This window comes from Onychostruthus taczanowskii, unplaced genomic scaffold, assembly GCF_017590055.1.
Source record: "Onychostruthus taczanowskii isolate IOZ18803 unplaced genomic scaffold, ASM1759005v1 scaffold2, whole genome shotgun sequence".
Taxonomy (NCBI): Eukaryota; Metazoa; Chordata; class Aves; order Passeriformes; family Passeridae; genus Onychostruthus; species Onychostruthus taczanowskii.
The window spans coordinates 1,802,371-1,818,663 of NW_024499239.1; the positions used below are offsets into that span (position 1 = coordinate 1,802,371).

Genomic DNA, 16,293 nt, shown 5'->3' on the forward strand with positions numbered 1-16,293 from the left:
ATAAGGTATTAATTTTTTTCTCTATATGTATTCCCAAGCTTTTACCCATCAAAAAACCCCAGTCTTGCCCATCAAAGTTTTTGTGAACTTTCCTCCCAATCAGCACAGTACTGTGAGATTATCTGTAACACAGGTTGCACTGCACATGCATTTTCTACACATCACTGATGAAGATATATTCAAGCGGTCCCAGCACCAGTTTTCAGGAATGTTGTATTTCTGACTTTACTGCCATAAAAAGTGACCATTAAGCCCTATCCTTCTCTTGGTATCTTAATTGATTTTCAAGTCATGAGAAGGACATCTCTTCCAATTCCATATTAGGTTCTTTAATAAATCCTTACCAAGGGATTTTTATCCTTGTGCTTTTTAGACACTATTTTTGCCATCTAAAAGCTTTGTGAACATAAATTCTCCTTTATACAAGTCCTACACCTTTTTCAGATGACTATATGTATCCTTGCTCTCAGTAACCTTACTCTTTATTGCTGACTAGACCATCCCATCAGGATTGGAAATTGTTCACTGGTCTGTAGCTTAGCTTTCCCTCCAGACTCTCCTTTTTATCAGTGATAGCTGTTTTGGCCATCTCTCAGGCCTCTGACACAGAGGCAATCTGTAATGATAGGTGAAGGCACCTTGCTCAGCAGTTCTGCAATTTCACATGTGATTTCTTTCAGAGCTCTTTGATAAATGCCATTTGGTCCCAAGATCTTACCAGCACCTAGCTGATCTATTTAAAACAATTACACGGAATGTGCCAGACCATGTTGATCTAAATCTTCTGGCCTACCTGCTGCAGAGACTTTGACTTCTCTGTCACAATGGGTTCCCCTTCTTATACCTTTGTCATCAACTGTCTGACTAGTTACCTGCTTTGTGTGTATTTTAAGAAGTGTCTCCTACCATGCTACCATGATGAGCATAATTTTCAGATTATTTTTTTTACCCTGTTGTTTTTACACTTGACCTGTGTCCTGCTGTGTTTTTATTTCTTTTTGAATTGTGGCCCATATTTTATCTCTTCTTCTAATGAAGTATGAAACAGTCATCAGACTGTAGGTGTCTTGCTTTTTGCTTATTGCTTGTTCTTGTTTGAGGGGGATAGGTTGGTTTGCATTATTAGCTGCCTTTATTTCTAATATACTCCAACTCATTTCAGATTGCACTTTGTGCAGTCTTGCAACAACATGTACCCTACAGTACTGTGGTTCTTGTTACAGAGTAGCTATCCCATGAATACCTCTTGCACAGTATGTTAGCACCCATGCGTTACTCAAGCTGCTGCTTTTGATTTGAATACAATTTGAGATTATTAGTTGTTCCAGCAGGCAGTCATGTGTCACTGGAATGCTTTACCTCATCATAAATATTTAGTCTCATTAGCACAAGGTCTTAAGATCTCTCATTATTACTTCCCATCTGAAACTTGCAGTTTTTCTTCTTTTACTTTCCAGTCACTTGTCATCTTGACCAAGCTGCACAATTCTAATTCTTTTTTTTAGAACACAACTTCCAGCCATGGAGACCTACTGCTCTGCTTCTTGTTTTTCCTGTAAGAGGTCTGTGCTGCCACACTCTATGTCATCTTTCCCATACAGCCCCACTTTGTCACCTGCAGATCCAGCTGTGCCATTCTTAAGTCATTATCCTGATAACTGTCCTAGTGATTTATTTATTTTCCTACCAGGGGTTTGAATGCTTGTTATACCAGGGCTGTTGTTCAATACCATACAACTTAATTTTTCCATCCCTTTCTCAAGCCTCTACCACTGACACAAAGGTCTTGCAAATTCTGTCCTGGCTTCCTTGCCAGGAACTGCATGTGCCAGTCAACCGGAATCATGGGCAAGCTGATTGGCCTTCCTGAATAACAGCTGAAGCATCTCTGAAAAGGCTGCAACCCCCTTCACAGTCCACATCAGTCAGTGTACCAGGTGTTTTGAGTTTGTTTTTACTCAGCTTCTAATTTAAATATTGCTCTACAACTTTCTAGGGTTTTCACTAGGATAACGAGTAGGTCTTGCTCTGGTTTTGTGTAAGATATAAGCTGTCTTTCCTCTTTTTTTATTTTTTCTTGTCCAAAAATGTTTCCCACTTCTTAACATACCAGTATTTCTGGAGAAGAAATAGGTAAAAACATATGATGAAATATGTTTTGTGAAGTCTAGGCAATCTTACTCTCATATTTAGAGGCATTTTTCTATTATGAATGAAGAAAATCCTAATGCTACTGACAGTGAATAGGTACTTGGAAAAGTTTCAGTTGAAAACTGCCAGTAGGGAGGAAAAGAAGTAGGACTGAGGTGGAGTATCTCGTGATGATTGTTGTTTCCTGAGCCACTGAGAATACACTGTGTAGGTGTATACAAGGATTTATGAGTAATTCACATAATATGAGATGTGAACTGCTAAAAAATGGCATTTTTAAATGGCATTACTAATTTCTATATAAGCTTTTCACGGAGCTCGGTGGACACATAAAACTGGCAACTGCTGCGACCCCAGTTCTAACAGACTCACCTTTACTGTGTTACAAGCATCATTGAGTAATACCTTCCTCCTGTTGCTACTTCAGAAAATAAACATGTTTTGGGTTATGAAGTATTGTTGCCCCCCACCCTCCCATTCTGTCACCACAGACTCAGCGTAAAAATATCTGAGTTCTGACTGCTGTAAGCATTCTTGCCTTCAGGATTCCATAATGAATTATGAATTGCATCCTTTGGCATGAAAGAGAGATGAACTTGTATGTACTCTACACACTGCTGAGTCAGGAAAAGAACTCCAGGATGAAAATGTGTAGAATAGAATTTTATGTTAATGGCTCATCATGTCAGAGGTGATCAGAGACTCTATACAAATACTCTGTTACGGAGCAAAGTGAGGGTAAGGTGTAGTCATTAAACAGTTTCCACTAGGGTGTATCTCTTAATAGTAGCTAAAGAAGTGATGTTATTTTGTTTGTTTCGAGATTGTTTTTGAACTGAACTTCAGGTGAAAAATCTCAGAAATACCCTTTGGATCCATGTAGTACAGTTAATAAGGAAGACTTAAACAGAAGCTCATTATACTGAAATTTATTTAAATTCTTGAGCACACTATATTCATAACATTTTAGGACTTCCCAATGAGATATTTACTATATGTTTCTATAAATTACGCATTCATTGCATAAAACTGCATTCATTTTTCTATCACCATACTATATAAATTATCACAAAAACAGATGAACCAACAAAAGATTCTTGAATACATGTAACATTGGTGGGCTGAAAATAGCAGTTATAGCTTATCTTCATGGTAAGCAGCTCTAAATGAATCCCCCTTGAATTCATTTAATTAAGAAGCTGAAAAGAAAGAAAACATGATTAAATGCTGAAAAATGCATATAAAACATAGCACCAAAATTATTTGAAAAGAATAATAAACAAGGACTTCAAAACATTAATTTGAAAAGTCATTTGACATTTGTGTAATAATCTCTTAAGTTTTTATATTCCATTTAGTAATTACTAAGCAAGGATGAAAGTTATCAAATAAAACATAAGTGATTGAAACTTAAATTTGCCTATTTAAAAAAAATTAGAAAAACACTCTTCAAACATCTGTTCTCTTTAATCAAGTTCTGCATCTGCTCTTACTACTTGAAGTGAGAAATCTCTCCCAGGGGATGTTTCAGGTTTATTTAAAACCATCTTCTTTTACTGCTGAAGTGGCCCCAGAGTTGGGAGAGTATAAAGCGATTGGTAAGGCTCTGTAAGGTTGCAGACTCTTAAATTCTTGATATTTTTATAAATTAAGAAGTTTCCAATGATATTGCTGTTTCTTTACACCTGGAAGGAAACTTTTAGTTTCTAAAATGTAGATACATATTGTGTGTTTCCAAGTACTTTACCAAATCCCATAGACTGGGAAGTAGGAACCCATAGTGAGAGAGAGTTGTGCAAGACTATGGACTAACTGTACAAACACACAAGCTACGAACTACTAAATGGAAGTACTGCCTTTAGCTATGCCTGGCAGGTCTTTCAACTCCTAGATATGCAGTGTGCACCAGCATCCATGTTGTAGTAATTTCACCAGTTTTTCCATTCATGGCATTAATTAATTAATCATTACAAAACATAAATACAAGTGCCACAAGCTTAAAAGACTGTATCAGTATAAAGATGTTCACTACTGCAAAAAGCAGCTGACAAGCTTGTTAGGCAAGACATACAAAGCAAGGCAAAACAGATGGCAACTGTCTGGTGCTGGAGGGTAAAGGGATTAATGATAGGGAAAAGCTGGTGAGAACAACTTCCTGGAGAGAAGAATTGCAGAGGGCTGAAGGGGGAAGTAAGGGAATGATGAGCACACATGACTAAAAACATAACCCAGGTCTAGAACAGATGTGCAAGGCCATATATGGGAAAGGATATGAGAGGAAAAGAGAGAGGACTGCTAGTGAAAAAGTTTGGAGAGAAGAATGGGAAGGGCTGAAGACTTCTTAAGCCTAGCAGTGATAGGCTTAAGATGTGTAAAAGACTCAATAATGTAACAGCAAAGAAATACAAATACAGCAATTGGATCAACATGCTACTACGACAACTATTGATCCTTACTTTCTATCTATAAGGGAACTGCACCTTTAGCAGCTAAGAGACATGATACAGAATATAGATAAAAGAAATACTGAAAGTTCTAAAACAAGAAAAAAAAAAAAAACCTAGGCAGAAAGCTGAAACACATCAAGTTCCATCTGAGTATGAGGACAAACTTTCTTATTTCAAGGGTGAGAGAGCAGTGGAACAGGCTGTCCAGAGAGGTTGTGGAGGCTCTTTCTGTCAAAACACCTGCCTGGAAGTGATCTTCTTCAAACTGCTATAAGTGAACCTACTTTAGAAGAGTGATTCATCTCCAGGAGTCACTTCAACCCCAGCCATTCTCTGACTCTATGGGAAACTACAAGAAGCCAAAACCCCATGAAAAAACCATAGAGTAACCACAAAGGAGGAGACAGGGGGTGGGTAGTTTCTAAAAAATCAAGAGTAACAAACTGGACAACATCTGTTGGGATAGATCTGCAGACAGACAGAAGAAAACATGTTGCAAAACAGGGTGAAGCAGAATAGGAATGCCTGGATAAACTGTGCCCCTCCAGACATAAACTAGATGGGAATGGATAGAAATAGGTAAAAGTAAATGGCAAACTTTAAGATTAGAGGGAAGGCATACTGAGGAAACTTTAAGATTAGAGGGAAGGCAAAAAGAGGTGTTTTTAATGGTGATAATCACAGAAGGAAGGTCCTACTGGGAAGAGCATCCAGCATCCAAACTGTTTGCCACAGTAAGAAGCACATCCTTCCTAAGAGACCTGCTACGGGTCCAGACAACTAGAATTCAGTTCTCCCATTTTTGAAAGGATTAGAAACCAGCACTGATGTTGACACTTCCCACAGAGAAGAATATGGAGGTGTGTGGCTTTTTATGAATTCAGCATGCTGTTAGACGGTTTAGATGAACAGAGGGAGACTGTACTGCGTTGCCTTCCATTTCCACAGGCAGCTTCTTTCTTGAACAACATACTGTTTAGCCACATTAACAGTAGTACATAGAAAACACTAAATGTAAAGGCTTTGTTTAAACAAGTATGTATTGTTTTCCTGTCTTTTAAAATAATCTTGATTTCTGCTGTTTTAAAGAAAGTAGCCAATTTTTCTGGGCACTATAGATCAAACTGTGAATCCTGGTATTTATCAGATGTAGGTTTACCAATTCATAGACTTAAGGGAAATAAATTTAATTGCGCATGAAATATCTAAAAAGCTGGTAATAGTACGCTTATGTTTATTAATAAATTTAATTTCACATGTCTCAATACTATTCTATGTATGAATATTTTCCCAGTATATTTCCAAGAAATAACTATTCTATTTTATTCACTTGCATTTAATTTTAATTTCAGTATTATACAGGACTTCTTTACTGAAACCAATTATATTAGAACACGGTAGATGTGTATACAGTGAATGTGAGGATTTTTCAAGCTCTGGGGCATCTTGCAATTTGTGTGTCCTGTTGCATTGACTGTCCTTCCCCAAGCAATAAATGAATACTTTGTCTGACTTAACATTTATGGGTTTTTGATGAAAATAAGGCATCTCTTATTTATCATGCCTTGCACAGCTTAGTTCATTTTCACAGCTAGCCAATAAAGAATATGTATTTTCTATTCCATCAATACAGAGTTCAGAAGGCTGATTATTTTTTATAGTTTAACTAAAAAAATTTCACATTACTCTTGTAAATAATACTGAAATATAATGGCTGTGAAGGATAATTGGATAATGAAACATTCAATTGCAAGGCAGGTTCTAAAAAAATTCAAAAGCTACTTAATGAAAAATTATGAAACCAGAATTTTCAGGTGTTTATTTCATTTAAATTGAATTAAAACAACTAATGATAAAATGTAGGCTTGAAAGAACAATTTCAAGTGTTAAGAGTAATGAAAATGTGCTAGAAGTTTTATTCAGAAAACAAAGCAGAAAAAACAATCTAGGGCAGTTAAATTGCAGCCAAAGCTAAAAAAGAAGAAAACAAGACTTTTTTTTTTTTTTATATCAGTAAAGCATGGATAAAACTTTTCTCTCTGTCCTCTTGAAGCAGTGTAACAAATATTTACATGCCTAAAATTCCCAATAATACAATACTGTGCTTATGTACTGGTATCTTCTGTTCTTAGCATCCTCTCTCATTCTTTTTCATATTCTGTGTGCTTTTTGGGCTGAAACTGCCTAAGGTGTGGTTTCCAGAGAGCCAAGCTCTTTCCTGACTTGCAAAGTCAACTTAGAGTTCATAGTTTTGACTTATAGTGAAGAATAGTCTCTGTGTCACTCCCATGTGTATGAGTTGACAGATGAAATTCTGTGCTGATATAATGACATTTCATTGCTCAGTCACTGAGTATCTGATATTTAACATATAATTTATTCACTTTAAATACTAGGGTGAGAAGGTTTCCTAAAAACATTGTCTAAGATGCACTAATACACTTGTCTTATTCAGGAAGAATTATAAAGAGAAAATGCTCAACAGTATAAAATAAAATTATTACATAATCTTTCAATAGTTAATGATATCAATTAAAGTGAAAGTTTTAACAAAATAGATTTTTTCATCTCGTTCCCATAAAAAAGGTAGAATAATGCAGCCATGAAAAAGTCCTGCCATGGCAAAAAATGGCTCTAGCAGAGATATTTGCTGCATGTGAGCTCATCCATAATGATTGTGGTTGCTTAGTGAGTAACCTTTATGATGACCCCCACTTTGCATCACCTTTCCCATTTCAATGTAAGAGTATTTTACCAGCATATAAACTAAACAATTTTTTGCCCAAGACTAGCCTTCAAGAAGAAAATCCTGTGAAAGAATGAAATCAGAATTGAAAATGTCTGAAGTGCATCAAAAAGTCTGTCAAAATTACTGTCCCTGCCTATACACATGCCCTCTAAAGAGCACCTTATAGAGCCCATTAGAAAAAGAAATAATAGTCTTTCTACAGTTTTTGACTCTGGCTTTATGTTTATCCAGCTCTGTTTTGATTTGTCTTTGCTACGTGGAGGTCACTGCAGAAAAGAGGATGTACAGCAGGTTGTGTTACTGTTTCACTCCTTACCAATGCACGATGTTTCACAAAGGACTGACTTGGTTGTTCAGTGTCAGAGAACAGAAAAAATTTAGGACATTTGAATTTTTTCTTTTTTAAGTAGGACAGTGAAGTTGATGCTTGAGGTCATGCATATAGAATTAAAGCAATTTCAGTTTTCTTTAACTGTTGCTTTAGGCAGGACAATATAATGTCACTTTTTTCCTGACAGATCATTAGTATGCATTGTTGTTAGTATTGTTAAAGGCAAAGCTTCACTAGCCTGAGGACAATTCATCACATAAAGACTGATAGTTTCAAGGTGAAATCTACAACCAGTGAAAGGAAAAGGATAAACCTATTTCACATCATTTCACATCTTAAGATACATCTGCACTGGGATCAATTGATGAGGTGTGGAAATGGAACTTCTGGGAAGATCTTAAGGAATTCAGAAAAAAAGGTTAAAGTATTTTAGCATATATGACTGAAATTAAAATGCAAGCTACTAAATTAAAAGGAAAAAGAGAAAATAACAGAGTTTATATAATTGGTCCTCCTTAGTGTTTTGCACGTTCATTAAAATTCGTAAGAACTATCCACAAAAAACAAAGAGGCTTTTCTAAAAAATGCTACGGGATTGTGAAGATGACACACTGCGACCACTGAAGTGTCAAAGAATCAACAGTGTTTATTTATAATAACAGAAAATTGGGTCAGAGCTACCCAAGAGACCAACAGAAACATGAAAGATTTAACATTGGAAAGGACCTGATAAGCAAATTACACATTTACATTTTAAACTAGTAAATTTGATAATAGCAGAGCACAAGATCAGCTCCAGTGATGGTTTCCAATACCAAAGTGAGGATTTAAGATTGAGTGAGGATTTAAGACTGAATGATTAATTTATTACCATGAAAACTTGGAACCATCCAGGAAGACCAGCTAAGCCCAAAATCATGCAGAAGCAGTAGCAGTATTTAAAAAACTCCATGAAAACCACGTAACACTTAGCCAGCTATAAAACGTTTCCTATGAGTTTAGGCATACACACTGTTCATTTCTTTATGAATTTACTTGATTTATAAGTTGTGGTATTGAGTCTAATGAGCTCCTTAAGACAGAATTTGCTTTATGGATGTAGTAATTTCTTCACAGTAACATGATGTGGCACTACTTCATTTTATCAGGATTGTGATGAATTATCCTTTTTCATGTCCTGGATTTATTTTTTTTTTAATAAGCTTTAGCATACTAACAGGTACAATTACTTTTGATATGTATCATCTGTCAAATGAATTTTTTTAAAATTAAGCTTTTAATAGAATTCTGCCCCTTAGCCCCAAATCTTACTCTGCTTTATTCTTAGCTTGGATAATAAAAGAGAAGTATGAAATCTACATAGGCCTCCAACTTCTGCTAGACACTCCCATTAAAAGAAATCTGGTATTTCAGTAAATTCTAGATTAATTGTAGGGATAACAAAATTTTAAAATCCACTCCACCTAGTATTTACAGCAAACAGATTAGCAAGAAAAGAGGGAAAAACCCTACATTATTTAAATTAAGATTCCCAAAGCTTATAGTACCTGATACTACAATATATACTCAGCAATTAAGTTTGTACCAACAGCAGTGGTATCGTGTTCGCATGCGAACTCACAGAGCATACTAATGCTCACAATGCTGCTCAGCACCAGACATCCTACGTATCTTACAGCAGCCAAAAACCCCTATTGCAAACTTTCACAAAAGCAATGCAAGGTCTGGCATAGATATATATAAGCATGTTGTTAATAGGTGATATGAGCATTCCTAACATGAACTCAGGTTCTCTTTAGTAACTGATAAATTACATGGCAAGGAACATGACACCACCAGCGCCCTCTCCATTTAATAAACTTGTTATGGAAAGTTGGAAGGGAACTCAGACCACGGGTTGCCATTCTTTGGCAATGCTTCTCAAGTGAGCTTTCAGCTGCAGATTAAGCTCATAGATCCTGCTTTTTCAAAGTTTAAGATTTAAGCAGTTAATGGAAGGTAAGAAAAGCTCATACTTAGGAAAACTGGATCCTGCCTTTCACCCCAAGTCAGTCAAGCTGGAAGTAATCTCCAGAGAGGATGCTGAAAAGCAGGACAGTCTATCCCAAAGGGCTATTAATTTCATACTGATGAAATTTTGCAGTATGATACTACTGAGTCCTTTATAGACTTCTTTCTTTAGCAGAAATTACTTAAAAGCAGAAGCACACCTTGTGCACATATTGGAACGGGAAGAGTTTCCTTGTCTTCAGAATGGTGTTATTAAATAATAAAACTAATCTGAAGCAACCTAAATGTCAATTAAACAGTGTAAAGAGACCAAGCTCTGTTAAAATGAAAATAGTTCTGAAGTCTTAGAGGAAAAACTAATAGAAAAATTGTAAGGTTATAGCTAAAATGTTACATCTCAGTTGGCTTTGCAAGGCTGAATCCTTTTTAGAAGAATAAAACACAAAGTACAAAATTGGCTGCTGTACTAATCATGTGGCCTAATCAGAGAAATCTACATTTTCACTTGTTAGAAAAATTGCAACTGTTTAATTGACAGGTGTATGTATAATTTAGAAAAACTATAATCCTTTTTCTCCTGCATGGTGTGGCTGACAAAAGAAAAGGGTATTTTTAGTGAAGTCAAATCTTAGCATCATACACTGTTTTGGTTTTTTTTTTGTGCCCTGTCTTATGTACATCTTAGTTATACAAAAAAAAAAATACCTAATAAAGCCTTACAAACTAAAGCATGTTTATTTTCTTGCATTTTTCAGGGGCCACTGCATATGTCACGCATCTGTGCTCAAACCCTTTTAAGTGGTCTGCTTTAACAGATGCATTCCAGCCCACTTTGGTTTGCTTAAATTAATCACCATTCTGCCTGCTTCTACCACCTTCCATTGACTTCAGTGGTAAAGATTAAAGATTGTTTAGCTAAAAGCAATTCTTAAACTTCTACAAAGCTATTACAGGCTATAGGATGAGAATTAAAAGACAGATTACCTGTAAGGGTAGCCATGGTATTTGGAGCGAAATATCGACAACAGGAAGCTGAAGAAAAAGACCACAAGACCAAGGCCTACCAGACATATTACTGGAAAGAAAACAACTTTGTTTATTAGCACATAAAAGATTTAAACCTGCAATCTCTACAAACAATATTATTTATGTCAATCATTTATAGAGAATTTTGACACAGTGAAATACAAAATGTTACTGCCTTGACTACTGAAGCCCACTATCTTCTGACAGGATTTCAAACAGATATGGAAATAACATTTATGGTTATTAGGAAAAAATAACCTGTCAGGGCAAATGTATTTTCAAGAAAAAAGCAGAAATTTGAAAGTCAAATGTATGTGGATGCAAACACCTTACTGCTGATAATGGATTTAACAGCCCATTAAATTATACATATCAAATAATGTCATTTCAGGTATTTGCTTGTTCTTTTTAGAAAAAAAATATACATTTAGAAAAATGTCCCTTGACTAATGGAATCATGTCTTTAGCCTAGCCAACCATCTATGGCTGAAGTAGCAGTAAAGGCAGCTTAGTAACTACTTTATCTAGTTACTAATGGCTAAAAATGTCACTGTTCGAAGTTCCAAGGCTGGCAGCCAAGGCTGGCAGCCAAATCACTTTTTACTGTTAGCTCACTAGCAACATAAATCTTCAGATTCTGGAGGTAAATAACAATCATGCAGATACCATTGCATCTTTTCAGACAAAGAATGAACTAACAAAGTAAATGCTTAAATGAACAAACAAAATTTGGAACATCTGTTGGCATCATGTGGAATAATAGCATAAAACCTTCTTGATTGTGATAGCCCACTCTATTGCAAGTAAATAAATTCTTTAAAAAGCGGGACATGTAACAAACTGAGATGCAGCTCATCTACATAAGATAACATTTTGATTCTAGTGAGCTACTTTGATTTTAAAAACTCCTCTTCTTATCCTATTCCTACTTTAGCCAACCCTTGCTATTTAATTGCAATATTCATGCTTCAAAAGTGCGCTGCCTTTGAGCGAAGGATGAGAAAACATGAAGCCAAGGAAACTGACAATGATGCATTTTTTCATTAAAACTGACCATGTGGAAAGTGACACATGTCAACTGGAATATAAAATTTCCACAGTTATTTTGAGAAAACTAGCCAGGTACAAACCTAATAAACATACTTCATTATAAAGAAATCACCACTCATAAATATGATTTACAAGCATGGATGAATAAACTGGAAGCATGAACAGTGCAAGGCAGATACACAGAAAGCATTTACATAATGGCCGCAAAGAGCCTGAATTTTTGCTGCAGTCCACTGGTATTTCACTGTGACTGTGTTCACAGGCCCGGATCTACGATCACATTCCAATTAAACTCATGTCACTGTATCCTTTTGATACCTTGTGAAGGCTGACCTAGAACAGAGACTAGACAGAGCTAAAGAATAAAGTAGGGATTTATTAAAAGGCCTCAATGGATCCACCTTGGGCAGCACAAGAGCCCAGCCAGGGCTACACCCAAGATGAACCAGAATAGTCACAAAATGGACGACTGGTCACAGGTGGTCTCACACCTATTTATAAGTAAGTCCTGGTCCATCTGCATATTTGAGTTAATTGTCCAATTATAACTTTAGGTTATGAAGTCCCATCCTTCTTGTTTTCTCTCTTCATTCCACCGTTGTTTATGCTCTTGGACCTGAAATTTGGATTGGTTGTTCCTGGTCCCCAGCTAGAGAAGGAATTTGTCTATCTACTCTGTGAATAGAGCTTATCATCCTTAATAGGAAGCTCAGAACTACACACTAAAGCAGCACAGAATCTGAAAAATATAAAAAGCTAAAACCTAAGGCATCACTTTGTCACCACTGTTAAAGCTAGTTACTATAGAAGATACTCAGAATTAATGACAGATCTGCAGCTTGCTGAAGGAGACCTTCAAATCACTATAGATCAGAGATATCTCTAGCCATTCACCCAGTTATTGTCAAGAGTTCTAGAATACTTTAAAATAAAATAGTTGGCCAGCTCTATCTGCAATACTGTGTATTACAGGAAAGCTAAAGAACTGACCTCAAAAGAAAGAAGAGACAGTGTAGGAATTCTGTTATCTTCCAAAGACCTTCAATGGCTTATATGAGAAAAATAAGTTAGGGGATATAACAGGTGCAAAGGCAGATGGGCATCTTTGTTTCAACCCATGTCATACTCAGTAAAACCTTGTCTGACGTAACAGTGAGAAAGTTTGATTCTGGATAAAACCCTTTAATATTGTGTGTTAATGTGATTCACTGACAAAAAAACCAACAAAATTCAGAAAAACATTAAAAATTGCATTTCAAGCTAAATATCTTTTGACATTAGAGATTAGGTATGTTCTGTATTACACCTATTGCTGGGCTTCTACCTTCCTCTGGAGACTCGATACTGGCAAGAGTACCAAATAAAAGAATTTTCGCACTTTTTGGATGTTGTCATCTTATAACAATGTTTTGAAACTCTTGTTCTTTAATATCACTGACTTCTGATATAATCCAAGAGCCAAAAAGCAGTTATGCAATGTAACAGAGACATTGTGTCAAGCTGTACTTGGGCTGAGAATGCTTAAAGTATTTTTTTACTGTTACTACTTCATGTGAATGCAGTTTTATCAACAGAATTTTTATGCTCTCCTCTTTTCCAAACAACAAAAGGTAAACACTGGTTTAAGGCAGAGACCATCTGAAAACTTAATCAGATATTCACTTGTAATTTCACAGTGTCTTCTAATTGTCCAAGCATTACTTTAGCTATAAAGTACAACTTACTTCTCCTTTTTCCAACATCCCCTTTGGAAGTAGCAGCTTCATTCAGGAGTACCATTCCCATGGTGATAGCAGCATCTGAATCGCCATTGTCAAGGAAAGCAGCAGATGTGTGGATACCTCAGAAAGCCACAAAGGTAGATCTATGAACTACAGCTTGCAAGTTCATAAAATGAAAGAAGGTATTTATATATAACAACTGCATATCACAATCTATAATGTGCTGATATACTCACCTGTGGCAAAAATGTACAGGAATTTCTTTGTGCATTCTGGATTTTAAAAAAATGAAAGAAGGTTCAAGAAACTTTAAAGGACAAGTAGGACACAAATTTTGGACAGTTATGGAAACAGCCACTCCCCAGTATTTTAAAATATTCTGTATATTTAAATATTCTGTATCAAAAGATTTTTAAAAAACAAAAACTGTAAGATCCAGAAATAATTTATTGCAATTGCACACAATTCACTGGTTATTTGACACAAACTGAAGTAGCTGGACTGGTTTATCTTCCTCTGCATTTAGATAAGACATTAACTCCCTCTTTAGTGTCATATTGCTTAACAGTTTAGCAGAGAAACATCTCAGAGGCAAAGCGCTCAGTCACTTTCAATGTTTTGTTGTCTCATTATAACTGTTACAAATGTGAACAAGTACATAACGATAAAACAGTTTCAATAATCTAGCAAGCTCTTAAGCCATTCTCCTAATTGTTTATTTGAAGCCATATCAACAAAAAGGAACAGTTACCACTGTGCATAACATCTGTTCTGAAGCAGAGGCAAGCCTGAACGCTACTCTGAAGCAGGTGTGAATCATGAGAACCAAAGGTCACAATAGCAGCAAACACAAACTTCAACACACTTTTCAGATGGTCAAATAAGGTTGGAGTTTTCAACATTACTTAACTCAGGGCATGATGAATACAGACTTCAAGAATAAGATGTTATTACTTATGCACACCATTCAAAAAGACACTTCAAATGTGCTAGATCCATAAGTATTACCTGCATCTAGTAACACTGCACTTGCACTAATCATAATATATTAATATTTTTCATTTTAGGAATGTTCAAAATTAGACCAAAATGTTCAAAGACATCTGAAATTTTCATTGTAAAATTTTAATAAAGCTGAGCTTGAGCAAAAGGATTTAGAACTGTCAATGCTAACACAATCACACTTCCTAAGAGATGAGAAGCCTGATTCAGGTTTGACTTCCAAATTTTATACTCACAAACAGAAAAGTCAAATGAAGAATAACAGGATTTTAAAAAGTAAACATCAATGGTGAAAGTTGGCACAAGCAAATAGGCAACATGAAGGAAATATAATTTTAACATCACCTCTTTGATGCAGACATTTACCTACAGTCCTAAATTAAGCTCCAATTAAAATCATGCTAGTAGCTCAAATTAAATTCCTCACACATGTGCAAGCTGCAAGACATAGAGACAGTCTATGAATAATTGGTTACATTCAAGTCTTCCAAAAGCTTATGACTGCACTTGAAAAAATACAAAAAAAAAAAAAAAGGCAGCAAAATATTGTGAAAAAATTAATCTTGGAATCCATGGTACAAAAATTGCTTTCTAAAAGTTTTACTTGTTAAGATTCAGACTCACAAGCATATGAGACTGGGAATCTCCTGTTCTACTGCTATACTTCCAGTAGGGAAAAAGAACTGTGGAGAATGTAATGAGAATAATTCAATTCTTCATTTTTCAATGTTACAAAAACATAAAGATTAATTGAGGCAGTTGTCACAAAAACGGCTGAGAAAAAAAATTCCATATGTATTTCTACCCTATTAAAGAAAAGCCCCTAAGGTAGCATTACGTAATAACTTTATTTTACCAGTTCCTCACTTAGATTTATAATAGTGTTTTTCTCCTGAATTTAACAGTCAAGGGAAAGAAAAGCACAGTCCCAAGATGTAAAGGTAACTCACCAGGTCCTCTTGGGAAAGTGCTACTTTTTGAAAAGGCTTTGAAATGCCTTGTAAATGTTTTGGGGTTTTTTTTGTTGTTTTTTTTTTTTTTTTTGGGGGGGGGGGGGGTTTTTTTTTTTTTTTTTTTTTTTTTTTTTGGGGGGGGGGGGGGGTTTTTTTTTTTTTTTTTTTTTTTTTTTGGTTTTGGGTTTTTTTTTTCTTGATTATCTCATGCAGTATCAGTACATAATGTGGTTCTTTGCTATTTCTCTTACCTGGCTGCTTCTGAGAAACAAACCAACCAACCACACACTAAAAAGCCATTTGGGACACATCCCTTCTGTAACAAAGTTCTTATTTTCTTAGCAGACCAGGAGTTTAATTCACTTTTCTTACCATCAAGAACAACAATCTCACAAAAGTAAGTTGTTCTGCAACGGAGAATTATAGGTCTGTAACCACATGAATTGTGCGGGGGTTTTCTTCCCCTCTCTTTTGGAGCTTCACATCATTACCCCTGAAGCTTCCCTCACGCTGTCACTATTTTTGCTTCAGTTATTGCTTTCCAACTTTAATCAACATTGCTGAGCCTTCAGCCTCATTGGTTGCCTTTTACACTCAATGATATCACAGCCACACTGTAACACTGTGCATGGTACTTGCCTCAGCTCTCTGTTGCTAAAATAAAAATTCAACCTGAGTTGTAATTTCGATACAATAATTAGCTTTTTTACCACAGAATATATAGCTTGTAACTATTTTTCACTCATTTCTAACATTCTGTATTATGACTACAATGTCTTGATATTATGCAACATAAAGCAACAGTCCCAGCTCTGAAAATAATCTTTTACAGTATCGCAATTTTCTAATAGTG

At 35.6% G+C, this 16,293-nt stretch overlaps 1 protein-coding gene across 2 annotated transcripts in view; it reads right to left on the bottom strand.

Moving 5' to 3' along the window:
• Positions 1 to 3,067: 3,067 nt before the first annotated feature.
• TUSC3 (tumor suppressor candidate 3) overlaps positions 3,068 to 16,293 on the bottom strand; it is a 109,914-nt gene continuing 96,688 nt past the window's right edge. For both annotated transcript variants that reach the window (XM_041402831.1, XM_041402830.1), the window contains 3 exons: positions 13,489 to 13,563; positions 10,673 to 10,763; positions 3,068 to 3,350 (listed from right to left, as the gene is read on the bottom strand). In XM_041402831.1, the coding sequence (XP_041258765.1) occupies positions 3,335 to 3,350; positions 10,673 to 10,763; positions 13,489 to 13,563 (182 nt within the window). In that variant the 3' untranslated portion in view covers positions 3,068 to 3,334. The remainder of the gene's footprint in view (positions 3,351 to 10,672; positions 10,764 to 13,488; positions 13,564 to 16,293) is intronic.